At 38.0% G+C, this 18520-nt stretch overlaps 6 protein-coding genes across 12 annotated transcripts in view; 2 read left to right on the forward strand and 4 right to left on the reverse strand.

The window, feature by feature from the left end:
- Nucleotides 1–857: 857 nt before the first annotated feature.
- LOC106313484 lies at nucleotides 858–2153 on the reverse strand. Of its 2 annotated transcripts, XM_013751294.1 has the most exons (2): nucleotides 1395–2112; nucleotides 891–1337 (listed from the first exon to the last, which is right to left on the reverse strand). In XM_013751294.1, the coding sequence occupies exons 1-2, from the start codon at nucleotides 1835–1837 to the stop codon at nucleotides 1064–1066; spliced, it is 717 nt and encodes a 238-aa protein (XP_013606748.1). In that variant the 5' UTR covers nucleotides 1838–2112; the 3' UTR covers nucleotides 891–1063. The 2 variants fall into 2 exon arrangements, with proteins under 2 accessions (XP_013606747.1, XP_013606748.1); XM_013751293.1 differs by having other exon boundaries at nucleotides 858–2153.
- A 1703-nt stretch (nucleotides 2154–3856) lies between these two features.
- On the forward strand, nucleotides 3857–4829 carry LOC106319065. The gene is made up of 2 exons (XM_013757288.1): nucleotides 3857–4253; nucleotides 4331–4829. The coding sequence occupies exons 1-2, from the start codon at nucleotides 3953–3955 to the stop codon at nucleotides 4717–4719; spliced, it is 690 nt and encodes a 229-aa protein (XP_013612742.1). The 5' UTR covers nucleotides 3857–3952; the 3' UTR covers nucleotides 4720–4829.
- LOC106319064 (kinesin-like protein KIF3C) lies at nucleotides 4781–8963 on the reverse strand. 2 transcript variants are annotated; one of them, XM_013757287.1, is made up of 20 exons: nucleotides 8725–8963; nucleotides 8444–8609; nucleotides 8168–8368; nucleotides 7923–8094; nucleotides 7625–7827; nucleotides 7282–7538; nucleotides 7108–7162; nucleotides 7003–7035; nucleotides 6861–6914; nucleotides 6715–6768; nucleotides 6576–6623; nucleotides 6428–6481; nucleotides 6280–6349; nucleotides 6137–6202; nucleotides 5753–6048; nucleotides 5574–5620; nucleotides 5415–5436; nucleotides 5248–5316; nucleotides 5135–5173; nucleotides 4781–5023 (listed from the first exon to the last, which is right to left on the reverse strand). In XM_013757287.1, the coding sequence occupies exons 1-20, from the start codon at nucleotides 8883–8885 to the stop codon at nucleotides 4979–4981; spliced, it is 2112 nt and encodes a 703-aa protein (XP_013612741.1). In that variant the 5' UTR covers nucleotides 8886–8963; the 3' UTR covers nucleotides 4781–4978. The 2 variants fall into 2 exon arrangements, with proteins under 2 accessions (XP_013612741.1, XP_013612740.1); XM_013757286.1 differs by having other exon boundaries at nucleotides 6576–6626.
- Nucleotides 8964–9134: 171 nt separating this feature from the next.
- LOC106318376 (60S ribosomal protein L13-3) lies at nucleotides 9135–10501 on the forward strand. Its single transcript, XM_013756323.1, has 5 exons — nucleotides 9135–9205; nucleotides 9314–9432; nucleotides 9534–9667; nucleotides 9749–9907; nucleotides 9978–10501. Exons 2-5 carry the CDS (start codon nucleotides 9327–9329, stop codon nucleotides 10197–10199), a joined length of 621 nt encoding a protein of 206 aa, XP_013611777.1. The 5' UTR covers nucleotides 9135–9205; nucleotides 9314–9326; the 3' UTR covers nucleotides 10200–10501.
- LOC106318375 lies at nucleotides 10453–14663 on the reverse strand. Of its 3 annotated transcripts, none has more exons than XM_013756320.1 (10): nucleotides 14339–14663; nucleotides 13858–13950; nucleotides 12880–13763; nucleotides 12679–12767; nucleotides 12469–12572; nucleotides 12296–12386; nucleotides 11986–12061; nucleotides 11795–11909; nucleotides 11182–11713; nucleotides 10453–11105 (listed from the first exon to the last, which is right to left on the reverse strand). In XM_013756320.1, the coding sequence occupies exons 1-10, from the start codon at nucleotides 14595–14597 to the stop codon at nucleotides 10628–10630; spliced, it is 2721 nt and encodes a 906-aa protein (XP_013611774.1). In that variant the 5' UTR covers nucleotides 14598–14663; the 3' UTR covers nucleotides 10453–10627. The 3 variants fall into 3 exon arrangements, with proteins under 3 accessions (XP_013611774.1, XP_013611775.1, XP_013611776.1); XM_013756321.1 differs by having other exon boundaries at nucleotides 13864–13950; nucleotides 14339–14662; XM_013756322.1 differs by lacking the exon at nucleotides 13858–13950.
- Nucleotides 14664–17182: 2519 nt separating this feature from the next.
- LOC106314018 (probable amino acid permease 7) overlaps nucleotides 17183–18520 on the reverse strand; it is a 9060-nt gene continuing 7722 nt past the window's right edge. For all 3 annotated transcript variants that reach the window (XM_013751968.1, XM_013751966.1, XM_013751967.1), the window contains exon 7: nucleotides 17183–17835. In XM_013751968.1, the coding sequence (XP_013607422.1) occupies nucleotides 17428–17835 (408 nt within the window). In that variant the 3' untranslated portion in view covers nucleotides 17183–17427. The remainder of the gene's footprint in view (nucleotides 17836–18520) is intronic.

Consider the following 18520-nt stretch of genomic DNA (forward strand, 5'->3'; position numbering starts at 1 on the left):
GTCCAACCCTTCTGAGCTTTATACGAAGACATCGTTTTCAGAAATACAAATACTAATAGTTTGAGACCCTTTACTCTGTTATTTAATAATTGGTTTCAAATACAGAGTCTCTAATATGTATTTAGTGTGTTAATTAGATGTTAATATTTATGTTTAACTAATATTCCATCTTTTTTTATAATTTCTAACAATTTTCTCTCAAATTATTTAGATAAATTAAATAATGAAAAAATTCAAATAATTTATAAAAAAAACGAAAATACATATAATCTTTTGGATTAAAAGATGACAAATTATGAAACTATAACAATTTAAATCAAATTATATTACATATTGGCCATCTATCGGTTCAATCGATTTAGTTTCGGGTTTTCGTGATTTTTTAAATATGGATATTTTTAAAAACCTAAATTGAATTATCGAACCACCGGATTAATCGGTTTGACCGTGGGTTCGGATCAAATTTAAAAACACTGATTTAAATGCAAAAATATTTTAACTACAAAAATTCTTAAAAAATTAATAAAATATTTATTAAGATGTACAATTTGTCATCATAAAATATTCAGCGCTTGCAAAACGCGGATCAAAATCTGGCTTATATTATTTTCAAATTATCATCCCGCCCGTAGGGCGGGCCGGCCCTAGTCTCAAATAAAATATATGTTGTTGTGTATTTGAAAATTGTAGAAATTAGTTTCTCATTTATATTTGGGAAATTATTGGACTCAAATTAAGTTTTATAATATCTAACGATAGATATATTATATTTTGAATTTGCTACTTTTGAGATATAAACATGAGAACTTTAGGCTGTAGCGGCTCTAAGTGCTAAATAATAGGCCAGGATCGAAAAAAATTAAAATTTATAATACATAGTTTATAATTTATATTCAAATGGTATACTTTTTCATTACATCTGGTAAAGCACAAGCCCTTTCATTGTTTTTTTTTCCTCTTATTTTACAGACGGATTATAACAGCTTTGACAAACTGATAGATGTCGACAATCAATGAGGACTTGTCGGCAAAGATAATTATTAAATATGATTAAACAGCAGGACTAAAAGTCCTCGTCGTCCTCTCCGGCATCATCATCCTCCACATCCTCCGCTGCTTCTTCAGCGATGTCGTCCTCCACAGCATCCAATCCCTCAGCTAACGCAACCCCACCAAGAACTCCGGCCACCGCCCCAACAGCCAGTCCCGTCCCCATCCCACCAAACTTGCTCCCTTTCTCTTTCTCCGCCGTATAACCTGACTGTCCGTACGAAGCGGTTCCGTACGGCTGCGGTGGCGCGTAAGGGTAATCGTAAACAGTTTGCGGCGGCGCGTGAGTGTGTGGTTCACCATAAACAGGTGGCGCGTGAGTATAACCGTATGGTGGCGCGTGGTAAGAACCCGGAGCCGGTTGATACCGAGGCTCTCTGACGGTGACAGTGACGTCGAGTTTGCCGTGGGGTCGCCCGGAGGGGCGTTTGAGTTTGAGGGTTTTCTCCACGGGGACGCCAAAGCCGGCGTCGTCGATGACATCACGGAGGCTGAGATTAGCGGAGCCGATGAGGGGCTTTGTGTTCTCTTCACCGCCCGCGTGCACCACGTCGATGTAGACTTTGTCATCTTCGTAGTCGTCGTTGCCCGGAGGCAAAGGGATGACAAATGTCTGGTTCCACGAGGGACACGTGTCGTCCTCTTCGTCGACTCTGGTGGAGAATTTGTACTTGGGATCGATCCATACGACGGCGTATGGCTTGTTTGGGCCGTTGCGCCAGTTCACGTTCTTGATATTCTTTGCTGATGAGATGGTCACTTCCACTTCTCGGCCACGGGACGACATTTTTCCTTATGGCAAGATTTAATTAGAACCAGAGACAGAGACTTAAGGTAAGTGTTGATATGTATTTATAGCATATCTCTGGGTGTATCATGAACATTCGATTGCTTTTGTTCAAGAGTCTCGATGGATTCTTATCTTTGTTGTTTTACGATTTTGTCCCATGTATATATTGCACGACCATAATCATGCTTGTATATCATTTATATATATTATATAGTTTCAATGAACACTTCATAGTTTGTCAGGTAAAATGAAAAGTTCCTTAGGTATATGCTATGAGAGGAACAACCTTAGGTAGAACCTACAGCGAATAATCAAACACAGGGAGGTATATGCTATGAAAGGACAACCTTATATAGGTAGAAACCTACACCGAATAATCAAAACACGGGAGCCAACACGTCCATTTACTTGATCCAGTTCCTTCATCTATAGTCTACGCGTTATGTCGCCCTCGCCCACCCATATTTTTTTCTAAAATAGACTAGGTACGGGTTATTGGATCTAGTATTTTAGTGGATTTAGAAAAAAAAATTTTACAAATCATTAACAAATCCCTTGATTTCAAAATCAAACAAACAGATTTCACTATCAAATGATATAAATTTTAAAAATCAAAATAAGTGGATTTCACTATCAAATCCGAGTTTTGCGTTGGTAGGGCGAAAAGATCAACCCTACGCAAGAGCTTAACGATAAAGTCTTTCTTTTATTTGTTTCCATGGTCGCTTTAAATTCTAGATCTATACTAACAAGGAACAATCGAAAAACCAATACTTCTAGGGGGTGTTATTGGTTTCTACAATTTTTCTCTAGGGTTGTCGGTATAGACTTCTTATTCGAAAAATACCAATAAGGCAAATCCATTCAAAATAACAAGGTATAACTCAATATTTGCTTCTTTGCATTTTACCCTTTAAAACATTTATAAATCTATGCAAATCCAAATCCAAATCAAATGTTTAAGCAAATCCTTAAAATTGAATAACACCTGATTTGAAAATCTATTTTAGAATCATAAAACCAATAACAATGAATTTGCATATGTATTTTAAAATCATAGAACTAATAACAATAGATTTGACTTGGATTTTCAAATCCATTAAAATGTAGAAACCAATAACACCCCGGATTTTTGAAAATGAATTTTCTTGGAAAGTTTGATACACATCTACTGATATAAGCCTATAGATAATCCAACAGTATTGCAGAAATTAGATCCATGTGTTGTACACATATTATGGTGCAAATCTTTCTTTAGTTGAAATGGGCCACTTTGTTATCCAACTAAAACGTTAGAATGGGCTACATACACCATTAAGTTAGGACGGCCTGCCTATCTCTAACAATACGTACTCTTTGGTCCTTGATCAATATTTTCATGCTTGTGTAACACATCACACAACAATCAAGACAATAGCATACAATCTAATTTAACGGTATAACGGCCGTTTGATGTCAAGAAAAAAAGTTCTAATGGTTTGTGCAATGTGCTTATGTTATCATTGTGCCACCATCCAAATTATGTTCTATGACTGAGTGAGAAAACAATAGAACTGAAAGTGGATGTCTAGTTTCAAACTTTTTCACATATTTTTACACAATTAAAATAAATAAAAATAACAGAGAAGATAGACATGTTTTCATTTGAGAGAAACTCACACTCCACATGCCATTTATCTAGTGATTAAATAATTATATAGATAGGACTAATCTTCTTATATAATGAGAAAACTTGAGATATAGTCTGAAGCCATTTCCAGTAAAGTTTACTCACTTTGGCGTTTAGCATATATCTCAAATTAGTCTTCTAATTTGTTTTATTAACCTGTTTTGGGATCTCAAGATCTTCCACAACACGAGAGGTTTCAAGCTGACCACTTGTCATTAATCTACAAATAACAATAAACTAATATCTCTCTTTCTTATCCTTTTTTACTCTTTTTTCGCATAGGTGAAAAAAATAATTGTATGGCCCAGAAATAGATAAGAAGACAGAGAAGGCCAACCACTCCCATATCTACAAACTCTTTTCTTTCCTCACCAAACCAAACACAAAACCAAACCTCAACTTCAACAGCTTCTGAACAACTCTTGAAACCAAAAACTTCTCTAATGCCGGAAGAAATACGAGAGCACGGTGGTCACACCGATCCTAAACCTTCTCCACCTCCGCCAAAACGTGGCCTCATCAGCCGCAAGAGACAGCTCGTGTTTCTCTCCTTCATGATTCTACTAGCTGCTAAAGGACTCGTTGGTATCGGAGAAGTAGCGTTTGTTATACTGTCTTATATATACTTGTACGAGTTCATCTCCAGGTTTGCCTTCCCACGCAAGCAAAACGAGCAGAGGAGGAGACTCTCAAACCCTAAAAACAAACTCTTTCAAGCTTACTTCCTCGCCACTGCCATCATCGGTTCTCACTCTCTCTTTATCGCATCTTTGTTATTAACGTTTTCTTTTTATTTTTCTTATAAACGTTATCTCTCTCAGGCCTACTCTTCCCGATTTGCTACATCGGAGATGGACTATACCGGGGAGACATCCACGGTGTTAGAGCTGCAGCTCCACATCTTTTCCTCCTCTCCGGTCAAGCCTTCACCGAACCAATTGGTTTCTCCGACCGGTTTGCAACACCCATTGGTATTCTCGGACCGGTTTTCTACAACGCTCGTCGTATCTTCGCTCTGTTGGATTGGGTTAAAGCCGAGTTCGCAGATATTCAGCGTCCAGGTGGTCCAATAAGATTGTACGGAGGAAGAGCTATAGCGTCGGTTAACACCGTCATGTGGTTTTACAATCTGTTTGGTCTCTTGTTGCCTGTGTTTCTTCCTCGGTCTTGTGAGATTTACTTCTCAGCCGACGACAACAAAGTAGATTAAGTAACCTCCCGTCTACTTTCTACTTTAGAATCTCTTATGTTGTGTTTGTGTCAGTGCTTGGTAAAGATTATTGTTAATAAAAGCGACAGTTTATGACTGCATGATTGATATGTCGAATGATAGGTAATGTAGCTAACGATAAATAAATAAGAGATCTCTAATCATTCACATTGGACAGATTCAGGATACAATCCTTCAAACTCTTTGTAGAAAACATGCATCAATATACTTCAGCTGTGACCATATATAATATCTTCAGCTACTGAAAAATATCACCAATCTCCTTCCTTAGCAATCCCTTAATCTGTCAATGCACAATAACATTACACAATCTCTGAGCGATTAAGACAGACAGATAGATGGATAGACATGCAAGTAAGAGAGACAGTGAAGGAATCAATTATAATAAGCTGACCTGTTTTTCTGAGAGTCCGATATCTTTCAAGTCATCAAGCTGCAATGGAAGGTATAAGAATCTTATAAAACAGCTCAAATGAACGTTGCCATTCACGTTTATATTAGACTTACTTCCTTAAATGGTTCGGGAGATTCTTGGCGGAGCTCTACTATGTAAGTAGCTCTCTTCTCTCCAATACCCTGTATCACCATCAATGTAGTCCGTGTCAACGAGTTAGCTACCATACCATAAACAATCATATAAGGACTTGTTGATCAGGCTAGTCATCTAATCTAACCTTTAGCTTCTTTAGATCTTCCCTGTAAGAAAACACAAGAGAAGAGAAAAGTTTACTTCAGTTTACTTCTTTAAAACACAAACATAGATAGGGATTTCACATTGTGTTAAAAAAAAGCCGTAGATCCAATGATTTATAAGTAGAGAGAAACAAACTTACTTGTCTGCTGTGTTTAAAAACTTAAGATACTCTCCAACAGCAGAATTCTGCAACATTCCAAATATTTTTATAAAAAATTGTCTATTAGGCAGCTATCAGATATATAGAGATATTACATAATCACATTAATATTTGATATAAAAAGAACAATTTAAACTATGCTTGTTAGCTCTTCATACCTTCAGTTTAGAGCTGTGTGCACTGAATGTCTTCCAAGGAGTACAGGCAATCTTTGAAGGCATACTTCTCTCAGGTGTTTTTAGCTCAGCTTCAGCGGTAATCTCGCTATGTTGTGGTAGCTCTTCAACATAAGATTTAGTTAGGGCAGTTTGATACTTCTCAGGCGGGGATGGATGGTTTGAGGTATTGCATAGCGACTTTAAAGTCATGGAAAGTTCTCGAAGCTGCATGCTGAGCGGAGGTGATGCAGTTTCATTGGCTAGAAAATAGTTGTTCTCTTTCTCCAAGCTTTCTCCTACAATCAAGAGAGGTGCCAGAAATTAAAATAAGTTTTATGTATATTATAGCTTCTTACATTAATTATCATTAAACTCACAATCTACCTGCATTAACTAGAGTCGGATTTTCTTCAATGACTGAACGGTATTCACCTCTCTCTACTATTTTGGCTGCAATAGAAAGAACAAATATAATAAGAGCTAAATTCCCAGAAAATCAAACTTGTATATCAACTTTCAAGTTTTACCTTTGCATGCAATAGCATCATCACAATAAATGTCTTCTAAAACCTCTTCCTCATGTTTCAGGGGTGTCTCCTGAAGGTTAATGAAAGAGATGTCAGTACTATATGGATATTTAGATGTTGAAATAAAACATAAACCTATAAAAACTACCTTGTGTGTAGGGTCAGAAACTTTTGAGACGAAAGAAGCAGTGGTTGCATAGCTCTAGATATGAAAGAAGAAATATTAGAGATTTTGTTCAAGCAGAAACTAAACAAAGGAAACAATTGTTTGAGATGCAGAGAAATTGTAGATGTACCAGTTCCATGGCTATTTCTGAACTTGATAAAGCTGGGACAGAGTGATCCTGCTAGAGAATCACTGTTAGCATTGAACCACTGAATGTAAATATGTTTTGATGATGTTCATCTAGGTCATACGTTATTATGAAATATTACCTCTTCTACCGTTGAAGATTGAGAATCTGTAACCATTACTGAAGAACAGACTTCCTACATTAAATAATAAAATAGTTGGTAAGTAATGCCTTTGTAATAAATATCCTCCACACAGCTCCATATAGTTAAAGGTAGAAAGAATTTACTTCTTCAGATGAGGAGGCCTGAACTTTCAAGACAACTTTTGGAGTGGAGATTTCCTGCATTAAAAATAAACACAAGTGTTATTCGCAGTGAGAAAGGAATCTGAAGAGAATTATTCTAACCATTCAGAATAAGGAGCTCTACCTTTTTCACTGCCACTCTTGATTTGCCTTCCATCTACAACATCCAAAACAGTATAACTAAACTATTTCTGAACATTTATTAGAATAAGAACACGTGATAAATTACCTTCTTGGAGCTATTTTTACATTTCAACGAATCATTTGCTTCACCAAACAGTTTCCTTCAATCATATGAGAAAAAAATAAATATTATTGTTATGTGATGTTCTGAAACTGATAACATAGTGATTCTGAGGCTTAGAGATGATACTAAGTTCGTTATGAAAGTATAGAACTTTACCTTCCTTTAATTGCAGAAGCTGGAGTATTGAGCTTAGACTTTCTCTCTGTCACACTTTTTCTTATCCCTGTCTGTTGCCTAGAAGTAGCAGACACAGCCAAAGGTGTGTTTTTCTTTTGAGCGGCAGATGATGATGAAAGAGATCCAGCAGGACATTTGCTCTTCTTAGTAGCATTAGTCATGGATTGTTTACTGCCTAGACAGATCCGTGATGCTAAGTTTAGCATGTAAAATGAGTCTTGGCTAAATTCTCGCGGCTTAAACAAGAAACTAAATGGTTAGCAATTACAACTTTAACAGTCATTAAAGCATCAATCAACTCAACAGCCAGTAAAGTATATACCAGACAAGTGATCAGCAACGTTCTGTTGCATCCTTGTAAACAATCTTTCAGCATGTGAGTGAGTTTGCTCTCCCTGTATGGCACATGAGATTCATTTGCATTGATAGCATACATGACGTTCTGTAAAGCATATATCGATTTATTTATCCTGGTAATCTCTGGAGGAGCTAGATCACTGCATTGTTTTCTAGAGTCCTCATATCCTGCCAGAGGAAGACAAGAAAACACCCATCAGATGCTAACAGAAGATTACCACACAGAAAATATAACTAACAAAGTGATATAAAAAACAATCAACCTGCCATATCAAGAAAATTCATCCTCCCAAAGGATCCCGAATTAGCTTCCCCCTTGGTAACATGTATCATCACACCTCTATGGCTCCTAAGAGGAGGGTCGTTGACCAGCTTCTGGATTTTGTTGAGCCCGAAATACACCTCTTGAAATCCCGAGAGTGACTTCACAGGTACCTGAAAGCAGAAACTTTGATTCATCAATGATGTTATACCAAGACTTAATGCTCCATAACACTAAATGACTTGCCTTCGAAAGTCCTTTTAGCTGAATCTTCCCTGGTGGACCTTCCAATACAGAAACCACTCGCTTCTCTTTGTCTAAGACGTCATAAACAGTTTCTTGAGAGACTTCGTAAAACGAAACCGAAACTGAGTCTCCTCTTTCCTCAGCCATGGATAGCATCTCAGCCATTGAAAGGATGACCAAACCAGGTTCCCACTCAGATCCCTACAAACCAAATCACACGATAACTCCATTAGCATTTTTCATCTACCGTGACTGATGATTAGTTCATTTCAATACCTGAATAAGAAGCGTTTTCCCGCTACATCTTGCTCCATGAGCAATCACATTAGCATCTTTACCCTCAAAGACACTAGAGATGAGAGGTTTAATCTCCTTGGCGAGAATCGAACTCGCGGATTCGTTTTCTTCGTAGAAATAATCCAATTCACATGAGTCTTTCGAACTGCAACAACATATACACAAATAGAGAGAACGAGAAATCAAAATACGTATGTATGAGAATCGGAATCTCCAGATGTAACTCCTTTCAAAATCAGCGAGGTAAGATAGAGAATTACCCAGCGAATTGAGCTCCGAAGGAAATCGAAACCGTCTCCGATTGATCTCTCTTGTGAACAGATACAGATGACGCTGACGAAGCTTCTACAGCCGGATCCGACGACGACGGCTTCACCCTAGCTACCACGCGTACAGCCTTGCTCATCGATTTCGTCTCCATCAATCGGATTTGTGAGAGAGAGAGAGAGCCGTTACGGAAAATTTTCAAATTCGCTGACGCTCCTTCGATAGATGTCTGTTCACTTCACTGTTATTATCTGGTGTATATAGGAAGCTTACCACTTGTTTGGATTCCAAAACGTCACCGTTTTAAATAGTTTGTCGGGTCTAATTCGCGGAGAAATAAACATGAAAAGGAGATCGGCCCATATAAAGCCCAATAGTAATATCAGGGCTTTTTAATGAGTGACATCTAAAATCCGAGAAGAAGAAGCCCTAGACATTTCTGTCCAGCCGCTGGAGGAGGAAGAAGAAGAAGCTGTGAGTGACCCTATCTCTCTCTCTATCTATCATCGTCATTGTATGAACTCTGATTTGTTCTTACATTTATATGATCTCATATTGAATTTTGTTCTTTTATTATTTCAGCTAAGGTGAGAAGATGAAGCATAATAATGAGATCCCTGGATCACACTTCAGGAAGCACTGGCAGAACTCTGTTAAGACATGGTTTAACCAACCCGCCAGGAAAACCAGGAGAAGAGTTGGTTAGTTACATCAGTTTTAGGTTTAGTTATGTAATGTTTGTCTCTTGATAAGACTCTTATGTGTGATGAACTGATGATGGTTTGTCTTTCTTTTTATTCAGCGAGACAAGAGAAGGCAGTGAAGATCTTCCCTCGTCCCGCCTCTGGATCTCTCCGACCTGTTGTTCATGGACAGACTATTAAGTACAATATGAAAGTCAGAGCCGGGAAAGGATTCACTCTCGAAGAGCTTAAGGTCTCTGTTTTTTTTTTGTTAAGTTTCACTTTCTTTGAAAGATGTAATGATGAAAACTAATAATGTTTGGGTTTAAATCAGGCTGCTGGTATTGCTAAGAAGTTGGCTTCGACGATCGGTATCTCAGTTGATCACCGTCGTAAGAACCATTCCTTGGAGGGTCTTCAATCCAATGTACAAAGGTTGAAGACTTACAAGGCCAAGTTGGTTGTCTTCCCTCGCAGATCACGTGTTGTCAAGGTACTATACATTCTACACTAGATGTCTTTGAGTTTTTGTTATGTTATGACAATCTCTTGTTGTTTTGCAGGCTGGTGATTCTACTCCAGAGGAGCTTGCTAATGCAACTCAAGTCCAAGGAGATTACATGCCTATTGCTGGAGAGAAGGTTGCAATGGAGCTTGTGAAGGTGACTTCTGACATGAAGGCATTCAAGGCTTATGACAAGATCCGTCTAGAGCGCACTAACAAACGCCATGCTGGTGCCAGAGCCAAGAGAGCCGCCGATGCTGAGAAAGAAGAGAAGAAATAAGATTCTCTCCATACTTACTTTTAATACATTCTTGAATTCTTCCTTTTCCGTGATCTTTATTTTTTGCAAGACTTTTTTTAAGGGATTCATCGATCCTACTTTTTTCTGGTTTTATGGAAACAGATTATAATAGTCTAACCATCTCATAATGTCCAAAAGATTATTTATCAATGGTGCTTATAAACATGGTGGTATTATTTGCCATGAATACTTAGCTATCATGGAGTGTTTATTTGCCAATGAATGTACCATGCCGAGGCAGCTGTAACATGTCAACTAGAGTGTTTGTAAGCACATCACAAAGATGTCAAAATGTTGCAATTTTGAATTCTGATATACAGTATTGGCCATCGCATCACATTATTCTCTTTTATTTTAATTTTTTTTAAAAGCAAAACTACAAACAAAACAAAGTTTAAGAACTTATCTCAGGTCTTGAACCTCTGAGAGATCTTGCCAACTCCATCTCTACACTCCTCAGCCATTCTCTTCACCTTATCACCTACCTGAGCTGTTCCTTTCTCAACCTCCTTCACTGCTCCTTTTGCACTAACAATGGCTGCCTCTCTCATCTCTCCCACTCGTTTCCCTAAACTCTCTACGTATTCCTTCAAAACCATAATCCATAAACGTATTTTCTCCATCACAATGAAGATCACTTCCCGGGATTTTCCTCCCACAGTGTATGCCATCTCCTTCAGCTTACCGATAAGTGTTTGGGGCCTCTCCTCGGTTGAATAAACCGAGGATGGCTCTACCGTGTTAAGCAATACGCTTTGTTCTACATCCTCTTGAAGATCTTTGTCAACAATAACTCTTAGTCCATTCGTTTCCCATCGCTTTCTAGCCTCTTCTAACGCCCTGGCTTGTTCTCTAGCTCTCTTTCCTTCCTCCTCGGCCCATGATCTGAACAAATAACACATGAAGATTCAGACACTAGCAGATAGATTCTTTGACATTGTTGGGAATGTAGAAGAAGTACCTGGCCATGGACAGGGCTTTACGCTCAACTTCTAGTTCATACTGCAACTTAGTAATCCGCTGGCTCTCTTCTTCAACGTCTTTTCGAAGACTTGAAACCTTCTCCTTCTCAAAAGATATCTCCGCCTTGTTTCTCATCAAAGCCTCCAGCTTCTCTTCAGCTTCACGTCTTAACCATGAGAGCACCTCCATTTCTGACTCAACCGCAGCTCGTTCTTTCACCAACGCCAGATTCTCTTCCTCTCTCTTTTCCCTCAGCTGGTCCAACTCCACTTTAACCTGTTCCGCCATTCTCTCGATCACTTCTATTTTTTCTCGTTCTATGTAAAGCTCTTTCTCGAAGCTGGCGTTGATATCCTTTTCGACCTCTGCAACTAGGGCGTCGTGTGCAGACACGGCCTTTTCAGCCGCTGATTCTGCTTCGATGCGTACCAGTTCCTCACTGACTATGTCAGAAGCCTCACCGTTTGAAAGAGCAATGGCAGCTTGAGCTTTAGTGACGGGTTTGTGAGGCTGAAAAAATCTTGTAAAACCTATAAAAACAAGGGTGTGCATTATATAATAAGGTCACTATTGTGCTAGAAGACATATCTAGATGTGAAATCTGCGCATACCAAATGCAAGGGAAGCGATTCCTTGTTCCCCAGAAGATAAATCTGCGATGATGGCAGGCCATGCATCTAGGTTTATCTTATCGATGTCAATGAAACCCGAGAGTTTATACAGCATCTGCATGATGAAGTAAATGATGAATATCTGCAATATTATAAGACGAAGTGAATAAAAAACCAAGCTGATATGTGACCTTTTTGTCAGCTTCTGGAAGCTGTCGTTTCTCCAAGGCCATTTTCCAGCGTATTAGATCCTGGCGTGAAAGAAGGCTGCATCCGACAAGAAACAAGCTTAACTGGTAGTGATAATCTAAAAATGAATGCAAACGTATTGTGAAACTACAAAGTACAATAATATTCTAAAATGATTTTATGCCGTTTTGTTTCATTGGATCAGAAAATTTAAGGCTGCCTTACCAATAAAAGATTATCTATATATTACTGTCAATGCCGTATACAGAAAAGAAAATGGCAAGCTGGATGACTTTCCAGCCACGTATATACCTATCAGGGGAAAACAAGAAGGGGCCTTCAACATCCTTAAGCAGATCGCGGTTAGAAAGCTTGCTTGTGATAAGTCCTGCTTCTGCCAACCCTGAAAAGCGTTAACAAAAGTTAGCATCACAGGTCGGCCATCTTCTTTTTAGGTAGGCTTAAAGTTCAGAGTCCACTTTCACCTTGAATGGATGGAAAATCAGGGTCTCCAGGAGTAATATCATCGAAAGCAAGCTCAGTGACATTCTCTATATACATAGCAGGATACACTTTTGAAGTCGTGTTTCTGCAAAGAGTTGAAGAAAACACATAAAGGTGTGAATTTCACTTGTGATACCAAAGATGAATATTCTAACCCCACCAGATACACTAACAATATCATAAAAATATACCTGGATAATGCGCTGCTGGCAGAAACCAGCCACCTAGCATATTCTCTACGAGTACATAGATCGCTAGGTTGAGTGTCTGTCTCAATGACCTGAAAAATTATTCATACGCTGCAAGATTTACAAGTGCCAAACCGAAGAAAAGGTCTACACCATCAAAAAAAAAATTGCGAGGGCCTGCACAACATAAACAAATAATATTACCTTCAAAATTTGCAGAGCTGCAAATGCTTGACATTGGGCCTGATCCGCAGCTGCGGTGACAAGAACTTTTCCAGGGTTTACTTGAAAAGATATAGAAGGTGCAGGAATTCCTGCTGAAGAAAATGCGCTTCCACCATTGGGAGTCTCCCAAGGCGGTTTGCTGTCGCCAAACTCTTCTTGAATATTCATGTCTCTTTCATTTTTTGACCAGTATGTTGATTCTGGCCACGGAGTTTCTAGAGATTTCCTTTCTTTGGCTGTATCTATGTCCGAGACTGATGAAATACTTTCCGCAGCCAAGTATTCAGGTGTTCCGTTTACTTCAGAAAGATCCTCAGTCACAGTCGGGAATGCTGTCCCCATGTCATCTAGTGGCACAGTGTGAGGATCTGAAGTCGAATCTGATTGTGAAAAAACAGAAACGACAACAGCCACAGTGTCTATTTTCTGACCGTTGGCTTGAATTTCTAAATCAGACACACTGGTTGCTTCAGTGTTGGGAAGGCTATCCGGATCTTCAGAAGTTGGATTGTCCGCACCAGCAAGATTACTACTTTGTGAATCTATAACCTCAGAGGATGAGTCTACCAAAGACCTGGATTCATAAATTATTTTCTCACTTTCTGGTGTCTCAGGATCAGATTGGGAACTGATATTTTCAGTGGCATCTGTTCCATCAAATGACGAATCCTCAGTACCAAGTATCTTATCTTCACCGGACGCTTCATCACCTTGCTGGCCTATACCATCACTTTCTAGACTCTTATCCTCCTTAAGATTTGTTTCCTCGCTATTAGCTACCTTGCCTTCATCACTAGGCGTGTCATGTGATGACAGAAGCACACTTTCCTGTTTCACTCCAGCGCTCAAAATTGAATTGCCGTCTACATCAATTACAGAGAAATTCTTAACAAGACACTGGAGAAAGCTTGAGTAGGGATTTGAAAGTAAAAGTAACTAACAAAACAAGAGGATTACACTTACTGGGATTACTACGCTTGTTAAAAGACGCAACTGCATAGCTTAGCCCAGCAACCAAAACGATTCCAGCGACTCCAACCCCCACTACACCTGAAAGCAAACTACTTACAGATAGTTATCAGTCCACCAGGAAAACCAGAGTTATAACTAAGCTCCATCTAAGCATTATAATGTGACTACTGAAAATAGTGTTCAACTTCATCTATAGTGTATGAGTGTAAACCTCTATAAAGAATCATGACTCTTAACAATCACACTATTAGTGTTGAATCCTTAGCGTAATCTATACACATCGCTAAACAAGCATTTTTCCAATTTGTAATCAGATATTCATCATCTAAAGCATAAGAACACAACATTCGTGTGCAAACATTAGCGTAATCTATCGAACAAGCATTTTCAAAATTTGTAATCAGATATTCACCAAGCTGAATTGAACTTTCTCAATGAACACACATCTCATCAGCATAGCATATACCTTGGATGAAACTCTTCTTCTTAGCTCTGGAAGACTTGACGTCGTTCCCGGAATCGTCCCACCCAGCCAAACCATCGGCTGGCGGTTTTGACGAATCCGATCCGGTCCTCTGCGAAACGCAGACGATTACTAAACCGGGTTTGCTAGCGAACCGAGACGGGAGTAAGTAGACGGAGTGAGGTTTCCGACGAACGCGGGAGCTCAGAGCGAGACGGAGCTGGAGGGACGTAGGCGTACACGTGGCGGACGCGGAGGTCATGGTTGGATAAGAAAGAGCCGGAGCGATTTGTTGGAGTGCTCGACCTCTCTCGCAAAAACACACGCGCTAGAGATGTCAAATGGCGACGTCAATTGGGCATGTCCAAATGCTTCGAAAGGACATTATTTTTTTTAAGCCTAAATTGTACCAAGTCTAAATTGTCCATACCAAATTGGACCATTCCAAATGGGTCTTCCGCAGAGCCCAAATAGACTTTCTGCTTTAACATGCTAAGTCCATAAAAACATAAGGTTCACACGTTTTTACACATTAAGGTTCATATGTTTTACGCATCCAAAGCATTAACAAGTTCATACATTAAGGTTCATACACCAATACACAATCCAAAGCATAAGTAAATACATAAGATATGAAAATAGCTTGTGAAGTTCTGATGGTCCTCTTCTTCTTTATATTCTCAGCCTCTCGGTCTCCTATCATAATGAAACACAGAAGTTAATCAAGTTATCATCACACAAGCAGATACACATCACATCAGTTCAAGTAATCACAGACATGAAGTGATCTAAAGAAAAACATGATGCATAAATCCCAATTTAGTTCATGATAACTAACCAATAAGATTACCATAAAGCTGACACGAACAACAGTAACAACATTAATTATACCTTTAGGGTTTAGTTGAGTCGGATCTTCTTCTTCCTTCTGCTTCTTCATTGGCATCTTTCTTACCTTCCTCATCTAAATCGCATCCAGCTATCAAAAACAAGAAGTTCAATCAATAGTTTCACATATCAAAGCTCAATTATCAATTCAACAAACTCACCAATCACTTCAAAACCATGAAGCCAGTTTCTAGCGCAAATCAAAGCTTGGACATTTGAGGGAAGTGCGGCTCCTGTACTTGCTTAGAACCCGACTTCCCACACTGAAGGATGACTCAGACGACACTATTGTTATTCGGATGCATAGGACATCACATGCCAATCGAGATAGCTCCCTAAACCAGTTTGAATTGTTCTTCCAATACTTTATGACATCTAACTTTTGATTTGCAACCATATCAAGCACATGTTCACTCAGATACAAATCCAAAGCAAATTTCCTTGTTCCTGCTTGTTGAGAGAAGAACTCATAGAAGCCCTGCAAAGAAAGAGATTATTAAACCATCTGTTTCTACTTCTTGTGATAACTTAAATACACATCTAAAGTATTGGTTTTAAATAACTTACCCCATAATTCTACTTCTTGTGAACTATGCTAATCTCCATACAGCTTCAACATCCTTTTGCGTATGTAATCCATTCGGGATTTACAAGTTGCTGGATCTGAACTGTGGTAGCAGTACTCCAAAACCTTGAACTTTAGCCTAGGATCTAACACTGCTGCAATGGCTAAAATGTCGCTGTACTCTTCCAGTACTTAACAAACTTCAACCTCATGGAAGCCACCATATCAGCAATCACCGTATCTTCATGGAACTCATTTGAACTCAACCAACTTTGAATTTTCCATACTTCCATGAAGTACAGATTCGCGGTAGGGTAAGAAGAGCCGGAAATGAGCCTTGTCATCTCATCAAACGGTTGTAACAAATCGCAAATCAGCCTAGCTCTTAACCACTCAGACTCTGTAGGTAAGCTCTTGTAACTTGCTTCGATTTCTGCAAGATTCTTAAACGCCTCTTTGTAGTGAAGAATCCTAGACAGCATCAGATAGGTTGAATTCCACCGCGTAGTGACATCCAAAACCAAACTGCCTTTCTTAATAATCCCAAGAGTCTTCACACAGCCTAGAAACAGAAACTCTCTAGACTCACTGACCTTGACATACTTAACGCTGTCTCTGATCTTCTCCAAGGCGTCACTTATCACCGATAATCTGTCTTGGACAATGAGATTCATAATGTGAACAGCACACTTGATATGAAAGAAGTCTCCACTGCAGACTAAATCCTTTCTAAGTTGCCTTTTGAGAACTCCTTGCACGTTGTCATTAGAGGACGCATTGTCTACGGTTACTGTGAAGACCTTCTTTTGCAAACCCCATTCTTTAATCAGCTCTATTAGCTTCATTAAATTATTATTATTTTCAACTAACCGGGTAATTAAATAAAATTAATTAGTCTTATTGATTCAGTTAGCCATTAAACTAACTTTTCATTTGTTAAGAACTTTTATGAAAGTCTTTTTTTCTTTTTAGTTACGGAGTTGTCTTTTGATTTTGGAGAAAAGATATATACCGTTTATTTTTTTCTTCTAAAAAGATGACAAAAGACAAAGACAATAATATGAATTCAGTGGACATAGATATTACACATTCAGTTGTCTAAAAAAGAGAGACGCATACACCATGGATGGGTGTAAATGGTGATCGATGAATGAGAATAATGAATTTCTAATTATTCTTTTCAATTTATACCATTCATGGAGAATGTTTTTGTTACACGTAATTTCTTGTTGTTTTTTCTAATTTTAAAGAATTATAAAATAAAAAATTTCCTTATGAAAATTAGAAAAGAACAATAGTACTAATAATTCTTTTTGTTCTTTTTATTTTGTTCTCAATCATTTTTTTCCTCTACATTCCTAATGTTTTTTTAATAGTTACTAGTTATAAGCCATATTTTAGAACAATGCTTACAAATGATCATACATACGGGAATAAAGAAAAATATATAAATCTTCAAAATTATATTACCTAACACATTTGACAATTAAATGATCATGTCACATTTTAACATAAATCAGATAATCTTTGTTAAAACACACCCGTAAGTAAATGCATACACACAAATAAAAACATTAAAACCAAAACAAACCTTGTATGTTTTTTTCAAACCTAGAATGTTTCATAGTAAGTTGTTTAATCACCGGAGTTTTGCTGCGACAAGTCCATAAATGGATCCAACAAGAGCCAAGACAGAGACCAGCAAGCAAACAAAGCTAAAAGCTCTAAGAAGAATCCATTGTCGCGTCCAAACTGGGATCTTCTTCTGCAATATACACATCTCCACAGGAAAATACACAGCCAAAGGCCAAAACCCAACTGCCCCTAAGACTCCAAGTACTTCATTGAAGTATGGGAATAATATTGACACTCCTGTAATTATCACCACATACGTCGTTCTCAGACACAACCTCATTGGACTCAGTGTCACCGTTACTCCTCGTGATGATGGCAGTTTGAAGCCGTAGAATTTGGAGATGAGCTTGTTTTGTGGGTATCTCTCTGTTAGCACTCTTTCCATAGCTGCAAAAATTGGTTGGCTATAGACCTGAAATCCCATTTTATGTTAAAAATATCTGGGGGGATTATATAAATTTTATTCTCTAACTCATCATTATATTTGTCGATATAATAGTATTAATTAGAGGTATTTTTACTCTACACCATTTCTATTCTTTAACACTAAAACAGAGATTACTATTTTCTTTTATAAATAAAATGACATTTATCTACTATATAATAAAGGAATATTATTTTATAAAAATACATTAGATTAAATTTCACATTTATTATAGAATTTTCTATTTTAAAAGACAAGTAACAAAATACGTTAGATATTATCTTGGGAGAATTGCCAAGTGTGACTCAAAACTTGGAGTCAAACCCAAAACAATACCTCAACTTGGGTCAAATGCAAAAGTAACCTAAAAGGCTATTGAAATTACAACTATCCCCTTGTGACCAAACAAGAAAACGGAATTTTTTTTACGTTTCTACCCTTCGCAAGTCGTCTGTTTAGACGACTTGAAAATAAGTCGTCCAGACGACTTAACTGAAAGTCGTCTGGACAGTTAGTCTTAAACATAATTTAAAAATTTTGTAAAAAATATTTTGATAAGTGAAAAATGGGAATTATGTAATTAACATATGTCTTAGGAGGTATAAATTAAGATATAACAAATTTCAATTGTTTTCAGCATAGATGAGTGAAAGTAGTGAGTCATGATATTCTT

The sequence above is a fragment of the Brassica oleracea genome, chromosome C9, assembly GCF_000695525.1.
Source record: "Brassica oleracea var. oleracea cultivar TO1000 chromosome C9, BOL, whole genome shotgun sequence".
NCBI lineage: Eukaryota > Viridiplantae > Streptophyta > Magnoliopsida > Brassicales > Brassicaceae > Brassica > Brassica oleracea.

Coding starts and splice junctions, on each gene's coding strand:
- LOC106318376 (XM_013756323.1), top strand. CDS start 9,327: ATGAAGCATAATAATGAGATCCCTGGATCACACTTCAGGAAGCACTGG. Junction 9,433..9,533: donor GAAAACCAGGAGAAGAGTTG/GTTAGTTACATC, acceptor CTTTTTATTCAG/CGAGACAAGAGAAGGCAGTG. Junction 9,668..9,748: donor TCACTCTCGAAGAGCTTAAG/GTCTCTGTTTTT, acceptor GGTTTAAATCAG/GCTGCTGGTATTGCTAAGAA.
- LOC106319064 (XM_013757286.1), bottom strand. CDS start 8,885: ATGGAGACGAAATCGATGAGCAAGGCTGTACGCGTGGTAGCTAGGGTG. Junction 8,610..8,724: donor TTCGGAGCTCAATTCGCTGG/GTAATTCTCTAT, acceptor ATGTTGTTGCAG/TTCGAAAGACTCATGTGAAT. Junction 8,095..8,167: donor AGCTAAAAGGACTTTCGAAG/GCAAGTCATTTA, acceptor TTCTGCTTTCAG/GTACCTGTGAAGTCACTCTC.
- LOC106313484 (XM_013751293.1), bottom strand. CDS start 1,837: ATGTCGTCCCGTGGCCGAGAAGTGGAAGTGACCATCTCATCAGCAAAG.
- LOC106319065 (XM_013757288.1), top strand. CDS start 3,953: ATGCCGGAAGAAATACGAGAGCACGGTGGTCACACCGATCCTAAACCT. Junction 4,254..4,330: donor CCTCGCCACTGCCATCATCG/GTTCTCACTCTC, acceptor TATCTCTCTCAG/GCCTACTCTTCCCGATTTGC.
- LOC106318375 (XM_013756320.1), bottom strand. CDS start 14,597: ATGACCTCCGCGTCCGCCACGTGTACGCCTACGTCCCTCCAGCTCCGT. Junction 12,573..12,678: donor GCCAGCAGCGCATTATCCAG/GTATATTTTTAT, acceptor AACTCTTTGCAG/AAACACGACTTCAAAAGTGT. Junction 12,062..12,295: donor TTCTTGTTTTCCCCTGATAG/GTATATACGTGG, acceptor TGTCGGATGCAG/CCTTCTTTCACGCCAGGATC.